Here is a 25,147-nt window from a genome sequence, read left to right as displayed (position 1 = left end):
CGCTAAAACGGAGAACAAGCATTTAAGTGGCGAATAATGTAAAACGCAGGGATATTTTCCTCTCTCTCTCTCTCTCTTTCTCTCTCTGAGCAGCTTGATGCGACAAGAGAAAAAAAGATAAGATTGCGGCCCGCGGGCCCTTGAGGGCGGTTTGTGTGAAAACATTTTTTGGGGAAACAGAGTTTGCTCGTTTCCTACGATGTGACACAGATTACCACCTTCGCCGCAGCTGCACGATACTGGTCGCTTCATGCTTCGATTTTTTTTTTTTTCAGATTATCTCAATCGTCGATAAGCCGTAAATAATGCTTAACAATATATGATATAAATTTCCAGGAAGAATAGCGCATTTTCAATTTTTTTTTTAATTTTATGTATTATATTAATTTCACAATATATTAATATTTTATTTAAATAATTATAAAAGTTGAATATAAAAACGTATTGTTTCTATAAGCATTATTTGTGATTAAATTAGATTAAATATTTCAATAAATGAAACAGAAATAATCTTTAGAATGTTATTTAATTACATGTAATTATCGTTATCTGGTGACTGTATCGAGAGATGAGTACAGATAATTAAAGAGTACGTTCTAAGAATGATTTCAATATTTCGTTTATTAAAATATTGTATTTCCACGCAGTTTCACGGGTAATGCTCGTAAAGGCGTTATTTTTCACTTAATTCTTGTATTTTTTTTTAAATTAAAGAATACAATAATATTGATTTTATAATATTCTATTTAATTTATCTCTCTTTCTCCATTTATCTTTTCCTTTCTCTCCATAAATTAAAAGAAATTATAATAAAATTAATTTTAAATAATTTTGGATATTTTTTTATTTTCATCGATGATTGAGAAGTCTTTATTTATTTTTGGTTTCGGTATGAAACTGCAATGATTTTGGTTATTCTTGTTATTATACCTCTTCAATATTTTTGCACCTGCATTACCACCGTGTTGAAGGGCACTAACGTGTTTCGGGTGCACAATACAAGATTAGTATATTTCGAAAATGATAGACATGAGTATTTTTATCGGCTCTCCGCAAAACGACACTTGATCACTTACGGTTCACAGTTTCAAATTTTTGCACGTAATGTTACAAATCACATTTTCGCCATATTGTGAGTTCCGTTAACATAAGCATCCGCGTGGAAATTACCGCTTTGTTTGAGAAATACAACCGTGCGTGATATTGCTTGTTAATTGTATCTCTTGTAAAATGTTTGAGTTAAGGAGAATTTCGCGTTGAATTATGATGTTTAATGTTTGGTTGTCATTATTGCAATATTTGATACTTTCGCCGCGAGAAACATACTTTTTAAAATAATAAATAAAATTTGTATTCTTCAAATCAAATATTATTGTGATGTTATAATCATATTTGACTACTTATTTAAGAAAAAGAAGACATGTAACAAAATAGTTTCGTAATAATCTTTTATGTGGCGAAAGTATTAAAATGGAACTACCTCTTTTTTTTTAAGTGTACTAAACGTAATAATTGTAATAATATCGAGTTCGCGCGCATGCTTTGATGTATTGTGCCGTATTGCACTCTATTCGCGTTGATAATGCACGATTTAAATTTTACCATTTTTCCGTTTTGTATATATTAGCAGCTTACGTGAATTTGCATATCGTACGAAACACACAATGCTACATTATGAAAGGTACATTGTATTATATACAATTTCAATTTTTATAAAACTAATAAAACTTATAAAATATTTATGAGAAAGACTTATAAAAAGATTTCTTAAATTTATAGAACAGTGACGTGTGAATGTGAACATTCACAAAAAAATTAACATTTGAAGATATTTTACATTTCGATATTTCACAACTGTAGCATTGAGTACGTTTATCCAGATTTACATGATTCATTATTCACTACTCATTATTCATGCGTGTGTTTTTTTTTTTTTAATTTCTCGCCATGCCTTCTGCTTGCTTGCCTGCTTGCCTGCCTGTGTATATATAAATATATATATAATCTGTGATCTCGAAGAATGAGCCTGACCAGAAAAACCTCTTTCCCCAAAAAGAGTGGTGCCAGACAAAACATTACTAACGCGCGTTACAGTTTCGACCTATTACTTTCCGACAGACGACGATGAAGAACCTACATTCAAGGACAAATTAGTGGCCGGAATGTTTCGTTGTATCGACATCTTTTGCGTCTGGGATTGCTGTTGGCTTTGGCTCGAGTTTCAAAAGTACGTGTCCCTGTTGGTTTTTGATCCATTCGTAGAGCTCTTCATTACACTCTGTATCGTCGTCAATACGCTCTTCATGGCATTGGATCATCACGACATGGACAAAGACATGGAAAGAGTACTCAAATCTGGCAATTACGTGAGTGCAACCGCAAACACCAATATTATTACAGAAAAAGAATATTTATCTGATGTATTACGCAAATTTAATAATTTACGATTATATCGATAACCCAATTTGCATTCTAGTTCTTCACGGCGACGTTCGGTATCGAAGCGACTCTGAAGCTGATGGCGATGAGCCCAAAATATTATTTTCAAGAGGGCTGGAATATTTTCGATTTCATCATCGTCGCTCTCTCGCTTCTGGAGTTGGGTCTCGAAGGCGTGCAGGGCCTGTCGGTATTACGGTCTTTCAGATTGGTGAGTTGTCACTTTTCCACTGCGTTGTTATTCTGTTAATTGACGAGCGATTGTTGTAAAAGTAATTCGGATCATTGAAAACACGTCTTTTCTTTCAGCTAAGAGTGTTCAAACTGGCTAAATCGTGGCCTACGTTGAATCTGCTGATCTCCATCATGGGCAGAACGGTGGGCGCGTTAGGTAACCTAACGTTCGTATTGTGCATCATCATCTTCATCTTCGCCGTGATGGGTATGCAGCTCTTCGGCAAGAATTACACCGATCATGTCGACCTCTTCCCGGACGGTGAACTACCCAGATGGAACTTTACTGACTTCATGCACTCGTTCATGATCGTTTTTCGCGTGTTGTGCGGCGAATGGATCGAGTCTATGTGGGATTGCATGCTGGTCGGTGATGTCTCGTGTATCCCATTCTTCTTAGCCACCGTCGTCATCGGTAATTTGGTCGTAAGTACAAAGCCGGGAACTTTTCCAGCGGCAATTGTAACATCGCAAATTTTTTTCGCGCGAGTCAAATTTATTCGCCAACGATTAATCGTGTTACGTCTTCACGAAATAGGTCCTGAACCTCTTCTTAGCTCTGTTGCTCAGCAACTTCGGCTCGTCGAATCTGTCGGCCCCGACTGCGGACAACGACACGAACAAAATCGCGGAGGCGATCGACCGGATAGCGCGTTTCATCAAGTGGATCAAACGAAATATCATGGATTTTTTGAAGTTGATGCGAGCCAAACTCACCAATCAGATATCCGATCAGGCGCCAGGTGAGGGACCGTCCAACAGTTGGAAAGAAGGTTTATATCCAATCAGATCGCTTGCTGTGTGCGCTGTGTAGTTCGTGGCACTGTCTTTCAGTTTTTGCTTTACACTTCTTTCACACATTTTGCTGGTGCCAGTCGGCGACCGATATAATAAAATTGTGAGCGTGACGACGAGCTATGAATTACAACGACGAACAGAGCGAACGAGAGAATCGATTGTATTTCCTTGTTATTCAAAATTACCTTTAAATAGCATTTCTTCTTTCTCTTGCTTTTATATTTTATATTGTATCGATTTTATATTAATTTATTCTAATAATATCCGATATCGATCGTAAAGTTCATAAATATATAGATATATGTATATGTGTATAATATATACGTCGCGACTGGTACATACAATTTATTATGCAGACTCCTTAAATTTTACTTGGTTCGCTATTATGCTCCGTTAAAATCAACACGTACTGCATTAATGTAATAACGTAATTTCATTTAATTTCATTTAATTATACAATTTAATACGAATAATAAACGCTCTCTCTTTTTTAATTATTATAATTACAATTAGTTCGATTCGAATTTAATCACATTTTTCATTCGGCAATTTTCACGAAAAAATAGTAAATTTGCAAATGAAAATAATACGATGTATTTAATATATGGGATTAAACGCAAGTTAAGTTTTGTTTCGCTGATTAGCTGCCTGGCAGTTATACGTTGCTATGCATTTTACTTTGGGAAAGCATTTTACTACGTAACTTCAATGGTGAAGTTCATCCACACAAGATGCGCATTTATCATTAAGAAGAATTAAACACGTATAAAAAGGAAACGCATGATTGTTTGCTGCATTGTCTATTTATAGGTAAACTTGTTGTAAATTTTTTTTAAATTCTCGATTTCTCCTTTTGATTTAATGCAAAAATGGAACACAAGACAGTGTAGTTCTTTAAATACATATATATATTTTCTTGCACAAAATCTTTTTAACAAATATATTGTAATGTACAAGCAATTTTTCAATATCTTTCACACATCTTTAAAACGTGATAAATTCAGGTGATAAATCCGTATAGAACAATTTGAATTTATATCTCGCTGAGCTTAAACATGTTTCACGGCTATCATCAATAAAATTAATATGTGTCAATGCAGCAAGTATCACGCGTAAAGCATTCACATTGTAAATCGTTGACACACCGGTTCGAATCAGATCGGGTCACTGGTGTTACCACTGGACATAAAAGACACCATATACGATTGCATGCAAACAACATGATCGTATTACTAATTTGATCTGATTCCTCGATTCAACGTGTTGGGAATCGCGACGGAAAACAATCGCGCACGTGTGTGTATGTGTGTGTGCTGTGTTTTGTGTGTGTGTGTGTGTGTGTGTGTGTGTGTGTGTGTGTGTGTGTGTGTGTGTGTGTGTTGCGTGTGTTGCGTGTGTAAGATGGGCCTGTATGTGACGAATAAATTTTTTGCTGTACAGCATTTCGTATGATTTTCAACGCGTTCGATTTGTTTTCCGATACGAATTTCTTAATAAAGGACGGGTTAGAGATTTTATATGACTGTGCAGATGGGATTGATCGCGATGGGGACCTAGATCTTGCAGATGGAGAGTTGGATGCATACAGAGACAAGAAAAGCGCCAAAGAACTTAATCAGCTTGAAGTTGCCATTGGCGACGGGATGGAATTTACCATTCATGGTAAGCGTGTTGGAAACAACGAAAGTACAATTCTTCGTCAATAATAACACTAATCCTTTCTGTTATATAATTAGCATCTTTAGCTGGCAGAAATATCGAATGACGTATTAAACTGCAACTGTCGTGAAATACCAAAAGTTATTCGTTTAAAATAATTTTTGAAAAACTACTCCTCCGAAGATTTTATCTTCGGAGGCGATCTGTCTAAAGCTATAAATCATTATGCAAATTCTTTTCTTCTTCCAAACTTTTATATTTTTCATTATTAATTAAAACTTAAAGAAAAACAATGCTACTTAACATATCGAATTTGATTTTCTTTTCAAAGGAGATTTGAAGGGGAAGCTAAAGAGGGGCAAACTGTGCCTGAATAATACGAAAGTTATCGCGAATTCAATAAACCATCACGATTATAGACTGGACAACGATTATATTAATCAGAACGAAGACGATACTATCAGGTCGGTTAGTTTTATCGTAAAGTGTTCACGTATCTCAGGTAATGTCGTTAAGAGCGTGTCTTACCCGATTATTTTTTTAACAGTAACAAATCGTATGGCAGTCACAAAAACCGCGCGTTTAAGGACGAGAGTCACAAAGGCAGTATGGATTCGTTAAACGGCGAGGAGAAGAAAGACGCGAGTAAAGAAGATCTAGAACAGGAGGAAGGTAGAACTGATGGTTTATCTAGTTTTGCAGAATTATCTTGAAAATTTGAAAGAAGAGAAATCGACACGTCGAAGATTAGAAGGAAACTTTTGCCGTTAAATATTTCAACCTAATAGTGATAACTAAAACTCCCCTTTTTTTTTATCTAGATATAGAGGACGAGGGTGAAGAACAGGAAGAGATCGAAGACGACATAATAATACACGCGGACGAGGATCCTATTGATCCGAGTTACCCGGCCGACTGTTGTCCGGAAAATTGCTACAAAAAGTTTCCATTCTTGGCCGGCGACGACGACGCCCCGTTTTGGCAAGGCTGGGCAAACTTGAGGTTCAAGACCTTCCGGCTGATCGAGAACAAATATTTCGAGACTGCCGTCATCACCATGATCCTTCTAAGTAGCTTGGCCTTGGTGAGATTGTTATTTTATTTCAATGAATTTCAAAAGTATCCAATTTGGAAGGGCGATCGAACAAACGAAACCGGGCGATTTGCAGGCTTTGGAGGACGTTCATCTTCAACAACGACCTGTTCTGCAAGACGTGTTGTATTACATGGACCGAATATTCACTGTGATCTTCTTCATCGAGATGTTGATCAAGTGGCTGGCTCTAGGATTTAAAAAGTATTTTACGAACGCCTGGTGCTGGCTCGATTTCATCATCGTCATGGTAAGTGAAGTCTCTTCCCGTCTCTCCGACCGATTCTAACCCCGATTTCCGGAAGCGTTTGATTTTTATGTCGACGTGTGCAATTGAGCGATCGCGCGATCCACCAAAAGACGACCATTCAATCGTCCATACGAAATGCCAATAAAGAACGCTCGAAATAAAAATCTCGATGCAATAAAATCTCCATTGCACACTTGACAACTAACGAGAGAGGGTCTCGTCGTTTTCGAATGACTTCGTATCGCGAATCGATTAGTCGCCTTATTGATTTCGTGTCGTTTGTAAATTTACATCGAAGAATCGTAACACGTCACGGCGCAGTCTTATCGGCGGCGCGGTGTCATCTGATCTCGACGGCGAGTCGCCAGTCATCGACACGACACGACATTGCAGGACAAGTGTATCCATTCGTGCATCGAGAAACTCAAATATTCGCTGGCTAAAAGATTAAATGCGCGTAACGATCGAGGAAACTTTTCGAGTTAACTTTGGATAAGAGCAGATCAGTCAGAGATCGACGCACGGATCGATCCGCTTTCAAATTTTTGCCGCGCATGGAGATCTCTCTCTCGTACTCGAGATTCTATCTGCCCCTACCCTATCTTTTACTTTCTCCTCCTCTTTCAACCTCTTTGAACGAGAGTAACGCCGACGTGCGAAGCAATGTGGGAGCCGAGCGTCGGAACCTCTTCCGGTGGATTTCTCTTAATCCGATCGCCATTAAGTATTAAACTGTAAGAACTGACGCATATTATGTCCCGTCTGATGAATGTTTGATGAAACTTAGCTATCGCTGATCAACTTGGGCGCTGTCTGGGCCGGCGCAGCTGACATCCCGGCCTTCCGTTCCATGAGAACACTGAGGGCCTTGAGGCCTTTACGGGCAGTCTCACGGTGGGAGGGCATGAGAGTAAGTCATCGGCCGACGAGGACTTGAGTGCGAAACTTATTAATGCAAAGAAAGCCTGATTCGGCCTGTCTATCGCAACGACGCTCGATGGATTCGTACGGAGCCAACGGATCGATCACGTTATTCACCGACAGGAGCACGTTTTTAATCTGTCCCCGCCGCGCGGGCCTCCGATTAACGAGGGACTGCCGGTCATGCATGTGAATTGTTCCTCTCTCTTTCTCTGTCTCTCTATTTCTTCCTCTCAAAGTAGTGACAATGCCGTGATCGGGAACGAGTCGAGATTCCCCGTCCGTGGAATCGGAGATTTAAGCGTTGATCTCGCGCCGACAGCAACACTAATAAAGAAAAATTACTTGTCCCTAATGTATTTCTATTGAATAATAACAAATTTGTATTGTTGCGTAATTTTGCAAAAAAAGTTGCGTTAAAAAAAATACTGTCTTTCCAATTAGTTTAAAGGAAGGCCGTTTATTAATGTTGATTGCGAGGTCAAAGCGAAAATCACACGGAGAGAATTTTCTCTTAAAATTTATCTTCAAAATCTGATAATTGTGTTAACTCGAAGAATTTTACTATACTTTTTAGTGAAATTTACAATACCTTTAGTAAAGTTTACTAAAAGTATAGTAAATTTTACTAAGGAGTACGATGAAATTCCTCGAGGTCACACAATTACCAGATTTTGAGGGTAAATTTTAAGAGAAGCTTCTTTCCGTGCAGCGATCCCTTGAAACAAGCTTGGACTTATTTCGGCTCGATTCCGACCGACTGTGGATTCGGCGATTTAGATAGAGTACGATATCGATCCGTTGGACGCGGTACGAAGCTTCGGCTTTTGAAATATCCGTGTGTGATTAATGGATTAATCGAGAGGTGGGAAAGATAAAGCGCGGGAAGAGCGGCTACGGGAAGGGTAGCTTGTATTACGGTGCATCACGGTGTACTTATATGGTGTGCTTATACCCGTTGTGCAGAGATACACTGGCGTCTCTACTTGGTGTCCGCACCCGGGGTCATTGTCGTATATATTACTAGCTAAAGTCGCCTATGTACGCCTTTTCTAACGGTCTCTTGGTACCAATGGTCGTTGTGCAAAGTACCAAAAATATATACATGATATACATATATATATATATTATATAAATATGCTTTCTGTGTAGTGTAAAAACTTCCTCGTATGTACGTATGTGATCTGTGTGTATGAATGTACATACGCGCACGTGTGACGTTACGTGCGTCTACGAGCGCAGAATATGTAATGTGTTTATTGAGATCTTTCTTGGAGCGTCACGACGTTTCATCGCGACTACAATTTTCCATTCGTCGAGAAATGACTGAAGAAACATAGTAGAACAGATTTCTACTCACGTAGCACACGATATTTGTGATAAGCAGTCATAAATATTTATTACTGTTTGTTTTTGCAAAAATATCATATAAATATTTTATATACGTAAAGAAAAAATCTTTATATATAGACTGAATATTTTGTACAGTATTTATGGTAAATAAAAAAATAAATATTTTTAATATTTTTTTATGACATTATCAATAAAGGTTTGTGATCCGTTCAACCTAAGATCACAAAAATATTTTCAAAAAATATTCAAATATTATAAATAATTTATAAATCTTTTATAAACATTGTGTGCTGTCTGGGTAATTTTCGCCTTAACAGATAATCTTATCGGCAGTGAATATGGTATAGTACAGATCTCGTATATTCGTGTTGTATAAATTATAGTAGGATTCGCGTGAGGCGTCGTGATCGCAAGTATGACAAACCTTTTCGTCTGTTTCAGGATGCAGCCGATAGTAACTTGCTCGTATAACGATAATCCCTACCGAGCTATTTGTCGTTTTATCTATCTATCTATCTGTTTCTCTGAATTGCGTGTGTGTGTGTGCCTATATATGAATACGTATGTATCTCTCCACGTGCACACGTATATGCGTACGTGATACAAATATATATGCACATACACACAGCCATCTCCTGATTATTGTTAATTGCTATATGTGCCGTACCTGGAATCTATTTGCCTCTATCTCCCTTGTTTATATAATTGTCGTATTGTATTAATGTAATGTGTCCTCTGCTCTGTAAGTACCGTTACGAAATCTTTTTTTATGGGTCTCAAACCTAGCAAGTTCACTTATCCAGCAAATTGATAAGCTCTGCAATCACGTCAACTAGAACTTTTTAGAAGCTCCAGATTTTTTATGGACATATTTTGTAGCAATGTAGTAATTTAAATATTATTAATTAAAAAAATTAAATTATTGCTTAATAATAATCAATGCTTCCTAATTGCGTATATAATTTAAATTGTTATCTGAATATTATTCTTGCAATTAATTATTCACGAAATTTGCGCACTTGTAAAATTCAAAACAATTTCTTTGCCAATAAACGTGGACATCGCGAGAGAAGATACAAAAGTGCAAGAGAAAAAATTGCTTTCCGCAACATTTTGTTAATTGTCTGCTGAGCGCTGCCAGTTTTTTTTTTCCGCGAATCCCACAAAGTGACGGTACTTGTAGAAAAGTGATATATAATAATGTACATATGAGTATACATATATATCTATAGATAGAGAAATGTGTCGAGGCTCTCCACAGATCGACAGCCCCTCGAATTTCATGTTTGTACAGATATCCAAATGTCTTGATCCGTCGAGGAGTCGAAGGAACGCAGTGACACGTCGATCTCGTCTCTCTTGTCTTTAACTTCCTCCCTCCCACCCCAAATTCCCCGTCTCCCTTATCCCAACGTCCGTGAATCATCGGAATTGATCAAGTTCAACCCCACACACGTCTGTCTACCTCTCGCTGTGATTAGCTCTCGTTTCTCGCTCGCAGGTATCGCTCATTAACTTCGTAGCGTCGCTCTGTGGCGCTGGCGGGATTCAAGCCTTCAAAACAATGCGGACCCTAAGGGCCCTAAGGCCGCTCAGGGCGATGTCTAGAATGCAGGGGATGCGGGTATGTAGCCCACCGTCTCAGCAGACCTTGTCGCTTGCTCTACGTCTGCCGTGGAGAAGACGGCAGAGACGATCCCCTATGTTTAATCCCTTCAATACCGGGGAGTATAACAGCGTTTCTTAATCTTGTAATCCCCGTCAACGACGATATTTTCCACCGAGGGGATATCAGGAAGAACCTTCTGTTATCTCATTATGGATGTCGTAAAGAAAATTTACTTTATTTGAGATTGATTTGCTTAAAATACGTTGCAAAATACGTTACATTATAGAAAAGTAATTAACGGATAATTAATATGGAAATGAAAGATAATTTTTTTTCAGACAAGAACTAAAAGATTGATCCTAGAAGAGTTGACGTTAAATTGAGTCTTTATTTAAGATTGATATCTATGTTTTGAAATAACGATTTGGTTTATAATTTTTTTGCAACATTTAGAAATGTGTTAGGTTTCAAGTAGAAATTAGTGAAAAATTTATAACGTTATACTCTTGAAAGACGTAGAAAAAAAATTTGCTAATCAAAACTATGTTTTCATGATGCGTTACCTCAGCTCTAACAAAGCTATATTTATTGCTATTACAAATTGCTTTCAATTCTTACATTTAGAAATCACTTAAAAAATTATTGTTATTATCATTTTTCTCTCATAAACGGTTACCGATACGTATACATTTATTTAATCAAATTCTTGCACTAGAAATAATAATTCTCAGATTATATGGACTCGAAAATCATCATCGTTTCCTTTGCCTTCCACGATGTTCGACGTTTATCAAGAGCCTGCCTTGTTGTCAATTATCAGTTGCAGATTAAAAGCAAAAAAAAAATCAATTTCGTATTTTTTTAATATATGCGAAGTACTTGATTTTTCAAATATTACTGTATTCCGATTCTACTTTCAAATTTTTTCTTTTCGAACGCACATGATTTACGTAAAATTGATATTATTAATCGTTCATATATAATGCAAATGCAAATCTAATTCTTTATCTAAATATTATCTTTGTAGAAAATAAGGAATATGCAAAAAAGATAGCTTCATGTAGAAACTAATAGGATTTGGAGATATGGAAAATCTGATAGTCGACGATAGCGGCTCTTGAAAAACTGCAAAAAAGCGTTCGGTCTGAAATCGATCGGAAACTCAATATTATACATTTTCTTCCTGTTGCACGGGAACATGCTGATTATAGAGGCAGTCGCGAATGCACGGCAAAGCTTAGAAATGCGAATGCGCGAAGCAGCGCGTAGACAATTCGTCCACAATCGACCGACATTACATTAACAACGAGAAACACGCATCTTATGTAGAAACACGCGCTTATTTCATCCCGTACATTGTCATCGATACACGTGTTGTACCATCCCCTATCTTTGCGAGAGGGAAACGTATTAGGTGTGTAATTTTCTTAATTCTCGGCCCCAAAATTTAATCAATGACAGCACCTATTCAAATTAAAATTTTTGCCCGCCCTGTGGTGGTTTAAAAGTACCAAGCCTAAGCTTCAAAATGCACTACAATAAATGGGAGTCCTGCTGACATAACCTTAGAAAGCAGGAGTGAAAAAGATGTCGTTCGACAAGCAGCATCTGAGGCACTGCCTTCTGTTTACCTTTCAATTGGAAAAAAATGTCGCAGAAGCCAAGGAAATGATTTATTCAGCTTTGGGCGAAAATGCTGTTTCGTACAGTATGTGCAAAAAGTGGTTCCAAAGATTTAAAAGTGGAAATTTGGATCTTGAAGATGAAGAACGCTCGGGACAACTAAAAAGAAATTTTTTTCGAAGCAAAATTCGACAGTTGCCTGAAAGGTGGCAAAAATGTATAGAAAGTGAAGGGAATTACTTCGAAGATTAAATAACTATTCGTTTTTTTTACAAATAAACATGAATAAAATTTTGTAAAAAAGGCCGAGAATGAAGTTGCGCACCTAATAATTCGAAGCGTGTATGTACGCTTAAACGTGAAGATCGAAATGGTACATCGCGTTTATCTGACTCTGTATAACACGAGCCTGATAATAGTGCGTGTGATAGCGTTACGTTCTGGAAGCTCGATATACGCAAACAAAAAAAATGATACTAGCCACAACATAAATCACTATTCATATCGCATTTAGGATTAAATACAACCGACTCTCTGAATATATTTGTCTAATGTATCCTATGAGTATCTGGTAATATTTGTTGCCGAACGTGCGATATGATTACACACAGAAGGAGTACCCTATTCATCCCTCATAACAGTGCAGTGAAGTGCTACAACCATTGGCCCTTTACAATAATCGCGACGAATACGAAATCTCCTGGCAAACTACTCATACTTACGTCACTCATACTCGCAACACAAGGTCGCTGAGACACTGGGTTGTAGTGATTACTGTCATGCCCACGCCCTGACACTTTTTCTATTATATTTTACAGTAGCTCGCTGCAGATCGCTCCTCGGAGCGCTTACGTATTTTGTTTTCTTGCGTTATTTTTGCTTTTGCACGAGACCACGAAGGTAGCAGGATGCGATTGTTTCCGAATTTATGCAGAATTAATATGTTTCCCAGATAAAAATCTTCGGCTCGTGTTCAATGCGTAAACACACAGAAGGAGGAAACTCTTCAATAAACAATTTAGTAAATACTGGGGAACATATTAATCAAAGCGGAAGTTATCTAGAGAATTCTAAGTTGCCCCTCTTCTTTTTTCAAATATTATATACTGAATGTCCTGAGAGAGAGAGAGAGAGAGAGAGAGAGAGAGAGAGAGAGAGAGAGAGAGTGTGAGAGAGAAAGAGAGAGAGAGAGAGAGAGAGAGAGAGAGAGAGAGAGAGAGAGAGAGAGAGAGAGAGAGAGAGAGAGAGAGAGAGGGAGAGAGAGAGGAGAAAAAGGCATTAAATTTTTGGTGAAAAAAGGCTCTAGATTTCTAATAGAAATTTTTCATCCGAAACATTTTGCACGGATGAAAAGCAAATCGTCGTAGATGCGCGCGAGGATTAAATATCGGTAATAATTCCTTAATTACAAAAAGATAAGTCCTTTGTATCGAAAATAATATGTGAGCTGCATAATTTAACTTGCTTATTAATGTTCAGTGTTCAACGAGCTCCTCAAGTAAATATCCAATATAATTTAGGGTAAGGAAACATCCAATCAGTATTATTCCTAAATGAGAGCCCGCGCCACTCGTATATATTCTTTTTTTGTAGGATATTCTGTATATAAATCGCTTGAACGTAGTATTTGCAATTGAACTGCCTACACGTGAAGAACGAATGCTTGTGCTTGCTTGCTTCTCGTTTGTGTTGTAACTTGCGCCTGCTTTACATGTTGATCTGTGGCTGACTGTCTTCTAGTAGGTACACCCGAGTATGAAATTCGTAAATATAAATTGACACGACGCGCATATCATCACTGATCCATCAGATCAATCAAAATCACAGTTACATTTAGTAAATTATTTTATCTCAATTAGTTGCACTGCAACTCGCCACTTTACATACACACTATAACGAAAATTATGTCCAAATTATCTCTTGCATAATTATTCGTGCATTATTCGAGAGCATCGTTTAATAAGATTTAAAAAATGTAATTTCTTTATCAGTGTAGCAAAAAGGGATTTTTAGTGTGTATGTGTAATTCTTAAGAATCTGAAAGTATTTCTGTATAATTTGGTTAGTAATTCAAATTAAAATTTATTTTTTTATAGACATCTGTTAACAATCATATGTTATATTTTAATTGCATCAATCCGGATAAAAGCGTCTGTAAAGCCAAAGTATTATGCACAGAATTAGATTATCATACAGCAGGAACGCAACGTATCAAATATTACTCGCGATCAAATTTTTATTATTGTATTTGCATAATGTTATATATTAAATTTTCGACAAATATTATTTTATGAGAAAATTATGATACATTGCCATTAATAGATTCGTTGAAGAATTAATAGACTAATGTTTAATTTCATGAAACTCTTTGTTAAAATTAATTACAAAATTCAAAATTACGAATGCCTTTGAAAATTATAAATCTCTTTAGGAAAAGAATTTAGGCAATAGAAATTTGCAAGACACAAATTTTTTATTTAAAAACATAAGCTAGTTTTATCGGGTTTATTTTTATGAAGTAAATAAATTTTGTGCGTTTTTAGTCTTGACATGCACATTATGCGTATAGCGTATGACACAAATCCCACATATATATATAAACGCATAGATGCAGAAATTATTAGAGAAATATTACGAATACGATAACGCGTCTAATCAAATTTCGTCTCTCATAGGTAGTCGTTAATGCCTTGGTCCAAGCCATTCCATCCATCTTCAACGTATTGCTGGTATGCCTTATTTTCTGGCTTATATTCGCTATCATGGGGGTGCAGCTGTTTGCTGGCAAATACTTTAAGGTAAATACATTTTTTCATATAAATACATGGAAATGTATAATTTCGATTTTTTAAATATAAGTGATACTCGTTACTCTTTAAACAGTTTAAACAATTCGCGCGATTCATCGCGGGAATTTTTAAGAACGTATTACATCTATTTTCAAAATTAAAAAGTTCATGTAAAAAATTTTGGAAAAATTATAGATTGTTCTATACTACAGCTAAAAATAATACAAAAAATTTGATTTCTATAATTTTCTGCCAAAGCAAGAATTATTTTAAGAAGTAGAAACTTTAATAGAACTTTAATAGAAATGTATTAAAGAAAGTATGTGCAAAGAATCTAAATTTTTTTACATAAGTTATTTTTTGTATAAGTACTTTAAGTATTCAAGATAACTTATGTAAACTATAAAGTTTTACTGCGATGCTGAGATTAAGTTATTCTATAAATTAATAAATTTATTTATTTATAGAATATCTAAGCTCGCGATAAAATTTTGCATAAATTATTTTGAATATTAAAAATATATACACAATAAAAAATGACAAATGAAATTGAGAAATTATAAAAATATGTTGTTAAATTGAAAGAGAAAATGTTATAAATACAACTTATATATATATATAATTTATTTAAAATATAAATATTAACACATTTGTAAAAATGGATGTAATACATTCTTCTTTTCCTAATAAAAATATTTATTTAAAAAAATCACATCTGTATATCTGCATAAATTTCACTTTCGCTGTAGTGTGTCGACACGAACAAGACGACGCTCAGCCACGAGATAATACCGGATCGTCACGCTTGTGGCATCGAGAATTACACGTGGGAAAATTCGCCGATGAATTTTGACCACGTCGGGAAAGCGTATCTGTGCCTATTCCAAGTGGCGACTTTCAAAGGCTGGATCCAAATCATGAACGACGCGATCGACTCCAGAGATGTGAGTACAGTAAATTCCTACTCGCAACTGCTCTACTTAATTTTCTTATCCGATATATATGTATATTGTATACATGTCATAACACGTCACTCAATCGTTTACAGATAGATAAGCAACCGATTCGCGAAACGAACATTTACATGTATCTCTACTTCGTGTTTTTCATTATATTTGGATCGTTTTTTACCCTCAATCTGTTTATCGGAGTGATCATCGACAATTTTAACGAGCAAAAGAAGAAGGCCGGCGGATCCCTCGAGATGTTCATGACGGAAGATCAGAAGAAATATTATAATGCTATGAAGAAAATGGGTAATAAGAAGCCTCTAAAAGCTATTCCGCGACCGAGGGTGAGTTTATAATAAATAATAAAGATATATTAGATCTTACAGGGCATAATGTTCTTTTCTTTTGTTAAATCTTTTACATTTTCTAAAACGAATACCGTTTGTTGAATTATCGAACTTTTAACTGTAATCGTACACAGAAAAAAATTTTATATTAAAAATTACTATGCGACACGATAGCCACGAACCAAATAAGAGGAAATTTCAGAGAACTATATCAAGTAGTATAAATACTATGATATTTTAATGAAAAACATACAGTAAACATTTTTTTCTTGTTTACCATAGTGATTTTTACTATAAAATTTTCTCCTTGTAAGCAATCAAAATAACCGAGGCCAGTTATCACGTATATCTATTTCTATATTTCCATTGTAAAAATTCTATTATTCTAAAACTTGTGGATAAACTTTATCGTCGATGTAATTAATTTAAACGAATTTCCCACCCGAAAAACAATCGCGATTAATTTCGTATAATCAATTACATAAATTTCATCTGCACGGGCGTTATTCCTGTCGTATGACAATGCTTAGCAGTTTTTATTGCACATAAAAATTGTACTCACTCATAAAAATTTTGTTGGACCAAGCCGCCTCCTCCTTCTTCTCCTCCTCCTCCTCCTCCTCCTTCCCTCGGGTCTCGATGCTGCTCGTGCGACACAACTTTACACAACACTCTCGGCGCTAATTGTTCCGCAACTTTGCTGCATCCCGACAATGCAATGAGAGAAGAACGAACGGGATCGACGTCTCGCGTAAATTACTCGCACGAGTGACGTGTATCCGAAGAACGCGCGGCCAGCTTCAGGCGGCGACGCTGCACCTTCACACTACTCCTAGTCTCACTTTCCTACACTTTCCGCGCGTTCCAGCGACAACGAGCGATCGCGCGATCACATTTCAGGTTATGATTACTCAGGGCTATTACTCGAGTGAATAAACTCAGGAGCCAGAGACGTGAATATATCCGCGGAACGTAATATTCGGAGACGCATGGCCGTCGCTCTTGCCGATCGCTCGGCGCTTCGACGGAAGCTAGATCTCGCGAGGCACGCGTTGCGACGAGTCGCCGGTACGCACAAACGTACGTCCGCTTTGCCGTTAACGCAATTAATAAATATCCGATACAGGATCAATCGCGGTTATCACACTAATTGGGCGCGTCGCGTCCGCGGCGGCGATTCACAAATAACCGACGAGATCGACGCTGAAGTTGGCAGTTTTACGGGTGTCGCACGAGACGCGAGTCGAATCGATGCGGGCTGCCCTCTGCGAAAGCAAAAAAACTAGAATACCGGAAATCCGTATGGTTTCCTATTCGGAAGAGATATCGGATACGAAGCGCGGTTGGGATGCGTTAAAACTCGCGGAAGTCGGACGCGATCGAATCCCCTAACCCCCCTCCGAATTTACGAATTCGTGGAGGAACGAACTGTTGCGCTTCGAGCTCCGTCTCGTGTGCGCTGCACGCGGTCGCAGCAAATTTCGAGGAGCGCCGCCTGCCCGGCCGAGTCAGGGTTGCCAGGTTTTAGATACATCAATGCGCCAGTCCTGGCAACCGAATGCGCCACATTGCGCCAGTCCTGGCAACATTTTTGCACCAAAACGTTTGAAAACATTTTAAAAGCATATTACAGGACAGATTTTTAACAATACTCATTTCATGGAACTAAAAAGATTTTAATCGTAAATATTCTATTATTTTGTGTACTTCTATTATGTTATCTAAAAAAACTGAATAAAGTTAATTAGTTAGGTAGTAGTATTACAGTTAAATCGATATTTTTTAATTGACAAGAATGCGAATGTGCGAAGAAAAGAAAACGAGATTTTATTTCTCTATAAAAGTATATTTTAATCATGCATCTTATTCTGTAGCATATTCTATAATTTATTTTGAACTACAAAAGTTTGTAGTTTTGTCAACATTATTATCTTCATTCACAGCCTCTACGATATACATATCTTCTTTATATTGCTCATCTTCAAACGCATTTGTGTTTTTACATAAATACATATGTTTATTATTAAAGTTTTCCAACATTTGCTGTGTGCAAACAAAATTTCTACAACAAAATTGGTTTGCATAACAATGTGACTTAATCATGAGTAGTGCATTTAACATTTCAGTTGCCATTCTGTTTCTCATTTTGTCCTTTGATGCATTCATAACACTAAAGACCCTTTCGACCGCTGCATTTGACATTGGCAAAGTTAGAATTTTCAAAACATATTGTGCTATTGTATTAAAAGCTAAAAAATTTCCAGCATTCTTATGTTGTGCTACAATAGGCCAAAAACTAAAACTACTTTCAAATATATTATTTCCGTATAAAAAATTCCAGTTAACATTAATTAATGAATTGTATTCAACTTCAGCTGTACTCAAATCATTTGCATTAATAAATATATCAATAAAGGGAAGATCACAAAATTTTGGTCTGGTAGTGTTAGAAAGGCAGATTTTTGGGTTTAAAAGTTGCATACCTGTAAATAAATCGTGTTACGAAAAAGCTTGTGCGGTGGCTCTAATTACTGAAAAAGAACTTAGAAAAACTTAAATATAAAAGAACTCTGTATTACAAAATCGTTGCGTCGTCTGGTGGCAGTCGGACCAATTAAAAGTGGCCCCCTGATGATGGCCAGTCCTGTGATGCGATTTCAAGCCCGGGCACGCTCACGCACACATCGCACTCCCCCTATCCGTGAGGCACGCGCGCTCGGCTGCGATCGGCGTGAGCCGTCGCGCACTCGGCTACGTTCGCGGCTGAGTTTGTCCCTTTCTCCTCTGCCTCTTCCCCCATCTAACGTTTTCTGACTTCGAGCTCCGAGGCGATCGCCGGCGTCTAATGCTTTTTCAGAATATGTTTATCGCGCGGGCGCCGCCGGCTCTCGCGATTATTTTATGATCGGCGCATAATTGTAAAAATAAATATGTACAATTTAATCAATATTTCTTTGTTATTCCATGTAAATTGAATTTACAAATAAAATGTTAAATATATCTTATGGTTAATTAAATTAATTATTTAATTATTTAATTAAGTAAAACGTGCAAAGATTTAAAAAACTTTTTTCTTCGGTAATTTTACAAACTTCGATAACTTCTCGGGAAAAAATGTTTCATATAAAAACATATATGAATATATGTACTTATATAAAAGATGTCTATATATCCCGATCAAAAATTTTTCATGTAAAAATATATAAAAATCTGTAGAATTATGTATCAAAAATGTCCATGCAAAATTTTATATTGTATATTTTTATATAATTTTACATAATTTTACATAATTTTATATACTTTTATATAATTCTGATATAATTCTATAAATTTATACATACTTTTACATGAAACATTTTTTATTGAGAAAGAATTATTCATATGTAATTATATATAGTTATGTATAATGATATGTAATCATCTATAATTGTAAATTAGCAATTTTTTTCCCGGCAAAAATTTTTTTATACAAAAGTATGTATAAATCTATAAAATTATATCAAAATTATATAAAATTACATAAAAATATGTAAAATTAAATAAAAATATACAATGTAAAATTTTGCATGGACATTTTTGATACATAATTCTACAGATTTTTACATACTTTTACATGAAAAATTTTTGATCGGGATGTTTATATCAGTTTCCTTTCTTTTGTAAAATTTCTGTTTGATATAAAAAGATAATAGTCATACTGAAAAGATAGAAACTAATTAAAATAATAATTTTTGCATTGCTTCTTTTAAAAAAGCTAAGTATGAAAAATTGTTTATATATAATCATATATATTTCGGAATATATGGACAATTTTTTATACTTAGCTTTCTTAAAAGAAGCAATGCGAAAATTATTTTTTAATTAGTTTCTATCTTTTCAGTATAACTATTATTTTTTTATATCAAACAGAAATTTTAGAAAAGAAAGGAAGCTAATATAAATATATATGGACATATTTTATATATATTTATATGTTTTTATATGAAACATTTTTTCTCGGGTTCACAAAATTAATATTAGGTAAGTTAATATATTTTTTAAACTGAATTAAGTTAAAGTATTTTTTCTTTCATAATTTTTTCTTTTACATAAATAAATTTTTAAAACTTGGGAAAAAATTAACAAGTTTATATATTTCAAAAATATTTAGTTAAAATTAAAAATTAAAATTTATAATTAATAAAGTTAAAAGTCATTAGCTTTTTAACTTTATTATTAATTTTTACTATTTAGTAAAATATTTATAAAATATAACTATTTAACAATTTTCTACATTTTTATAAGAAAAAGGACATTGACAAAAAACTAAAGGAACATGATTTAAAACGTATTTTATTATTATTAAGCGTCGCACAAAAAAGCAAACTAGAAATTATAAAAATTATAATTATTAATGCATGCGCGATTGTCAAGTTTTTTATTTATCATGTTCGAATTGTTCGAGCAAAAGTCTTTTCTTTATTTATTACTTACTTTACCTTAGTGATGCCAGAAATGGGTCTCTGTCACATTTAGTTATGTGTTTATATAAAAAATGTCTATAGAAACACAACACAGCTTTTTTGTACACATTCATTTCATACATATTTTGTCTTATTTTAAAAAATTTAAGAGCTACTACTTTAGAAATAAAATTGATATTTATAAGCCTCGATTCTATCCACGTCTCTGGCAAAGAGTGGATTTCCTATTGCTTATTGTTTGTTATGTCCTATTGCTTATTGTTACTTATTTTTTACGGTGTTAATTGATTCTTTTTTTCGCTTATTTTGTATTGTCTGTTGAATATATTTTATGATCTAATCTAATTATAATTGTTTTGATAATCTAGTTTAAACAAACTATGACTTTCTAATTTAATATAAATATAAATAACGTTTAGCAAAATTAAGTTTAAATTTAACTTGAATTGATTTAACACTTAACTTTCAACTAAGTCAGTTTTTCGTTTATTTCACAACTTTTAATTTAAGAAAATTAATTTTATATGCTATTAGCTTTAACTTGATTTAGTTAAAAAATATATTAACTTATCCAATATTAATTTTGTGAAGTTATCAAAGTTTGTAAAATTACCGAAGAAAAAAGTTTTTTAAATCTTCGCACGTTACTTAATTAAATAATTAAATAATTAATTTAATTAACCATAAGATATATTTAACATTTTATTTGTAAATTTAATTTACATGGAATAACAAAAAAATATTGATTAAATTGTACATATTTATTTTTACAATTATGCGCCGATCATAAAATAATCGCGAGAGCCGGCGGCGCCCGCGCGATAAACATATTCTGAAAAAGCATTAGACGCCGGCGATCGCCTCGGAGCTCGAAGTCAGAAAACGTTAGATGGGGGAAGAGGCAGAGGAGAAAGGGACAAACTCAGCCGCGAACGTAGCCGAGTGCGCGACGGCTCACGCCGATCGCAGCCGAGCGCGCGTGCCTCACGGATAGGGGGAGTGCGATGTGTGCGTGAGCGTGCCCGGGCTTGAAATCGCATCACAGGGCCAGTCTCTGATTACAGAGTCTCTATACGCGACGTCGTCGCGCTGACATCTGCTGGAGCCCTTAGGAGCCATAATTACGCCAAATTTTATTTTTATGGAGCCACAATTGCGCCAAGCGCCAAATTTTAAATTTTGTGCGCCATTTTGACCTATCAAGGAGCCACATTGGCGCAATTGCGCCAGACCTGGCAACCCTGGGCCGAGTGCTGGCGAGCGAATGGTAGCGCGGCGACCTTGAACGCGCACGCCGTCCACCGTCCACCGTACGTAAACAAACGAGCGAGGATCACACGAGTGCTCTCGCGTCGACCCTACGAAATCTCTCCCCACATCGAAAACTTTCTCCCCGAGCATATATCGAATATTTTACTTTTCCGTTGCGCCTTTCGCACACAATTTTTTTACTCAAGCTTTTGTGTTAATTTAACGCAAGACGAATACGTTGAGGAATGACAAATATTATGTAAATGATTAATACAAAAAAGCATTGATACGTGGTAGAAAGAATACATTATTTTTATATTCTCTTATTTGTCTATCTGTAAATTGCGTTATCTTATTGGCACTAAGAAGTGTTAAACAGCAATTAAACACAAAGTATTCAAATAATATATAGTCACATTGTGTTAAATTAACACTTAGATGTGTTAAAAATTTAACAAGCGTCAAATTTAACAAATATAAAATGTTTTCTATTGTGTACGCTATCCTTAATCTGGCTCTTATTGGCTCCTTAATTTCGCGACTTTCAAATTTTTTCTGAACCTTAGTCGCGTATTTATTTTTTGCGTTTTTTTTTTTCGTCGGACAGTGTTACGATCGTTACCGAGGCACGTGCCACGTTTTGTTTTACGAACCGTCGTTAACATCATCCGACAATTAATTCTGCACGACGAGAGCGTTTTGAAAGCCCAATGGTTCGTTACTTGAATCCTAATGCGAATATATGTTACAACTTGAAATATGTACACTGATAATAAAGCCGAGTGTCGTGAAAAGGTCTGTTTTTGCCGCGCTCAGGAAAAGCAAAACGTTTTTATTTTTTATATATACATAAAACATTGTGCTTATGTAATATACTCGGAGAGAATTTTCTTTTAAAATTTACCCTCAAATCTGATAATTGTGGAATAATGTGTGATCTCAAGAAATTTTACTATACTTTTTAGTAAAATTTACTATACTTTTAGTAAATTTTACTAAGCAGTATAGTAAAATTCCTCGAGGTCGCACATTATTCCACAGTTACCAGAATTTAAGGGTAAATTTTAAGAGAAAATTCCCTCCATGTATATATTGTGTAATAATGAAAAATGGAGCCGTGCATAAATCGGCATAACATTTTTTTCCCCCTCTCGATTGTTCGCAGTGGCGGCCGCAGGCAATAGTGTTCGAAATAGTGACGGACAAAAAGTTCGATATGATAATCATGCTGTTCATCGGGCTGAACATGCTCACGATGACGTTGGACCATTATCAGCAGACCGAAACGTTCAGCAATGTTCTGGACTATCTCAACATGATATTCATTGTGATATTCACCAGCGAGTGTCTCATGAAGATCTTCGCTCTTCGCTACCACTATTTCAAGGAGCCATGGAATCTCTTTGATTTTGTTGTTGTTATATTGTCAATATTAGGTAATGTAACGTAATGATTGCTATGGTCGTATGACCCGAGCGAAACGGCAGCAAAATGTGAGAAATAAAAAGGCGGGCCTGTTAGCTTCCCTTCTCGCTGCTCGATTCTCAGGGGAATGATTACTACATCTTTGCTTCTTAGTATACTCGTAGATTCATCTAGTATCGTATCTCATCAGCGAGGACAAATCGGCATGCCACTACTTTCTCCGCTACATTTTTAATGCACGCAGAATCTCTCTTCTCTATCGATTATAAGCGGACAGGCCTAACGTTTCGCTCGTGTCTCAACGACTAATGGATATCATTACATTACGTAGCCTTACATTGATGTGTTGAATATATCCCCCACTGTGTCAATCCTGTCCCGTCTCACAACCTTACTCCCAACGTGTCCTACCAATGTGCTGTTGGTGTTTAGGGTCGAATTACTCGTGCTCAGCGTTACTTCGTCGTCGTACCTGGAATGAGAATTGCGATGGAAGGGAGGTCGAAGCAATTTTTCAGAGTTAACCGTTATGATTAATGTCGGAGAGCTTTTCTTTTCGAGATAAATAACAGCCGCGACGTAACGCTTTGCGCGAGTCATTCGGCGCATTAATCAATGTTGCAACAATCATTAATCGAAGTGTAAAAGCTCGGGTAAGATCGGGTCTGTATAAAATAGATTTTAGGATTTTACGATTTTACTTAGAATATATAAATCAGAATATATAGATCGATTTTTCTACACTTATAGAATCTATCTTCATTTAGAGGTATTTATATTTTAGAATAACAGTAGTGAAAACTTTTTACTCGAAATTATCTTTCACAAGGCACCGCATAATTTTGATTAACTAGATTACGATAGAATGAGTTTTAATATTTCAATTGATTTTTGTATACGCTTTTTATGATTTATAAGATTTTCGATCGAAGTTCAAAGAGACAGAATCTATAATAATATATCTTAGTCCTTAGAACGTGCATGAATTTTTTAAAATTCAACATTTTCAATACAATCCACAACGCACATCATTTTCTTAAAGTACAGAGTATCAAATACACGTATTGATTTATTTATCGAAAAGAAATATACACGACTTTCAGATATTATTTTTCGTATTATTTTTCGACGTAAATTGCCTGCAAGTAAAATATGAACGATTTTTCTTTTTTTTATAGAAACGTATACTTGAAAAAGCCTATTTTTCTATGAATCGCACTCTCTACTTTACTACCAGCTACACTAGCTAACAATAGCTACATAATAATAGATGATTCAAGCAACGCATGATCTCGAACCCGACGATGCACGAGAAATTCATGAATTATGAATGAAATTACATCATTTATGCGTCATAAGCGTGATCATCGCACCCTCGCTTCGTCCTTGATGTTAATTCGAGCCCGAAGGATCTCGAGTTTGCTGAAATGTAAATTTTCTTAAACCCGACAGGTCTGGTGCTCAGCGACATTATTGAGAAATATTTCGTCTCGCCGACTTTGCTTCGTGTAGTGAGAGTGGCAAAAGTCGGTCGTGTGCTTCGACTCGTGAAAGGTGCCAAGGGTATCCGAACCCTTCTCTTCGCCCTGGCGATGTCGTTGCCAGCCCTCTTCAACATTTGCCTACTGCTATTTTTGGTGATGTTTATCTTCGCGATATTCGGCATGTCTTTCTTCATGCACGTCAAAGACAAGAGCGGACTCGACGACGTGTACAATTTCAAAACATTCGGGCAGTCAATGATACTGCTATTTCAGGTGACTGAATTATATATATCTTAATTTGTATTTGTATACACTTACTATTTTTTTTTTTGTAATATAATGTATATTCTGATTATCTCTGTAAAATCTTACAAGGACAAGGATTTGTCTTTTTAAAGTCGCTTTATGAGACGCTGAAAAAACTCTGTCTTCGACTCATGACACCTAATTGTATTGGCA

General features: G+C 35.7%; 1 protein-coding gene across 18 annotated transcripts in view; it reads left to right on the top strand.

Annotated features, from left to right (window-relative positions):
• LOC105839074 (sodium channel protein para) overlaps nt 1–25,147 on the top strand; it is a 57,897-nt gene that overhangs the window by 23,989 nt on the left and 8,761 nt on the right. For 4 of the 18 annotated variants that reach the window (XM_012685100.3, XM_012685110.2, XM_012685104.2 and 1 more), the window contains 15 exons: nt 2,095–2,366; nt 2,477–2,650; nt 2,749–3,099; nt 3,212–3,446; nt 5,002–5,133; nt 5,462–5,594; nt 5,678–5,802; nt 5,952–6,214; nt 6,300–6,473; nt 10,249–10,371; nt 14,655–14,777; nt 15,518–15,712; nt 15,817–16,062; nt 22,945–23,215; nt 24,657–24,961. In XM_012685100.3, the coding sequence (XP_012540554.1) occupies nt 2,095–2,366; nt 2,477–2,650; nt 2,749–3,099; nt 3,212–3,446; nt 5,002–5,133; nt 5,462–5,594; nt 5,678–5,802; nt 5,952–6,214; nt 6,300–6,473; nt 10,249–10,371; nt 14,655–14,777; nt 15,518–15,712; nt 15,817–16,062; nt 22,945–23,215; nt 24,657–24,961 (3,122 nt within the window). Of the gene's footprint in view, nt 1–2,094; nt 2,367–2,476; nt 2,651–2,748; nt 3,100–3,211; nt 3,447–5,001; nt 5,134–5,461; nt 5,595–5,677; nt 5,803–5,951; nt 6,215–6,299; nt 6,474–7,260; nt 7,384–10,248; nt 10,372–14,654; nt 14,778–15,517; nt 15,713–15,816; nt 16,063–22,944; nt 23,216–24,656; nt 24,962–25,147 lie in introns of all 18 variants that reach the window. The other 14 variants (XM_012685116.3, XM_012685118.3, XM_012685101.2 and 11 more) reach the window with 6 other exon arrangements.

This window comes from Monomorium pharaonis, chromosome 7 (genome assembly GCF_013373865.1).
Source record: "Monomorium pharaonis isolate MP-MQ-018 chromosome 7, ASM1337386v2, whole genome shotgun sequence".
NCBI classification, from domain to species: domain Eukaryota; kingdom Metazoa; phylum Arthropoda; class Insecta; order Hymenoptera; family Formicidae; genus Monomorium; species Monomorium pharaonis.
This window is presented reverse-complemented; position numbering and strand designations above follow the sequence as displayed.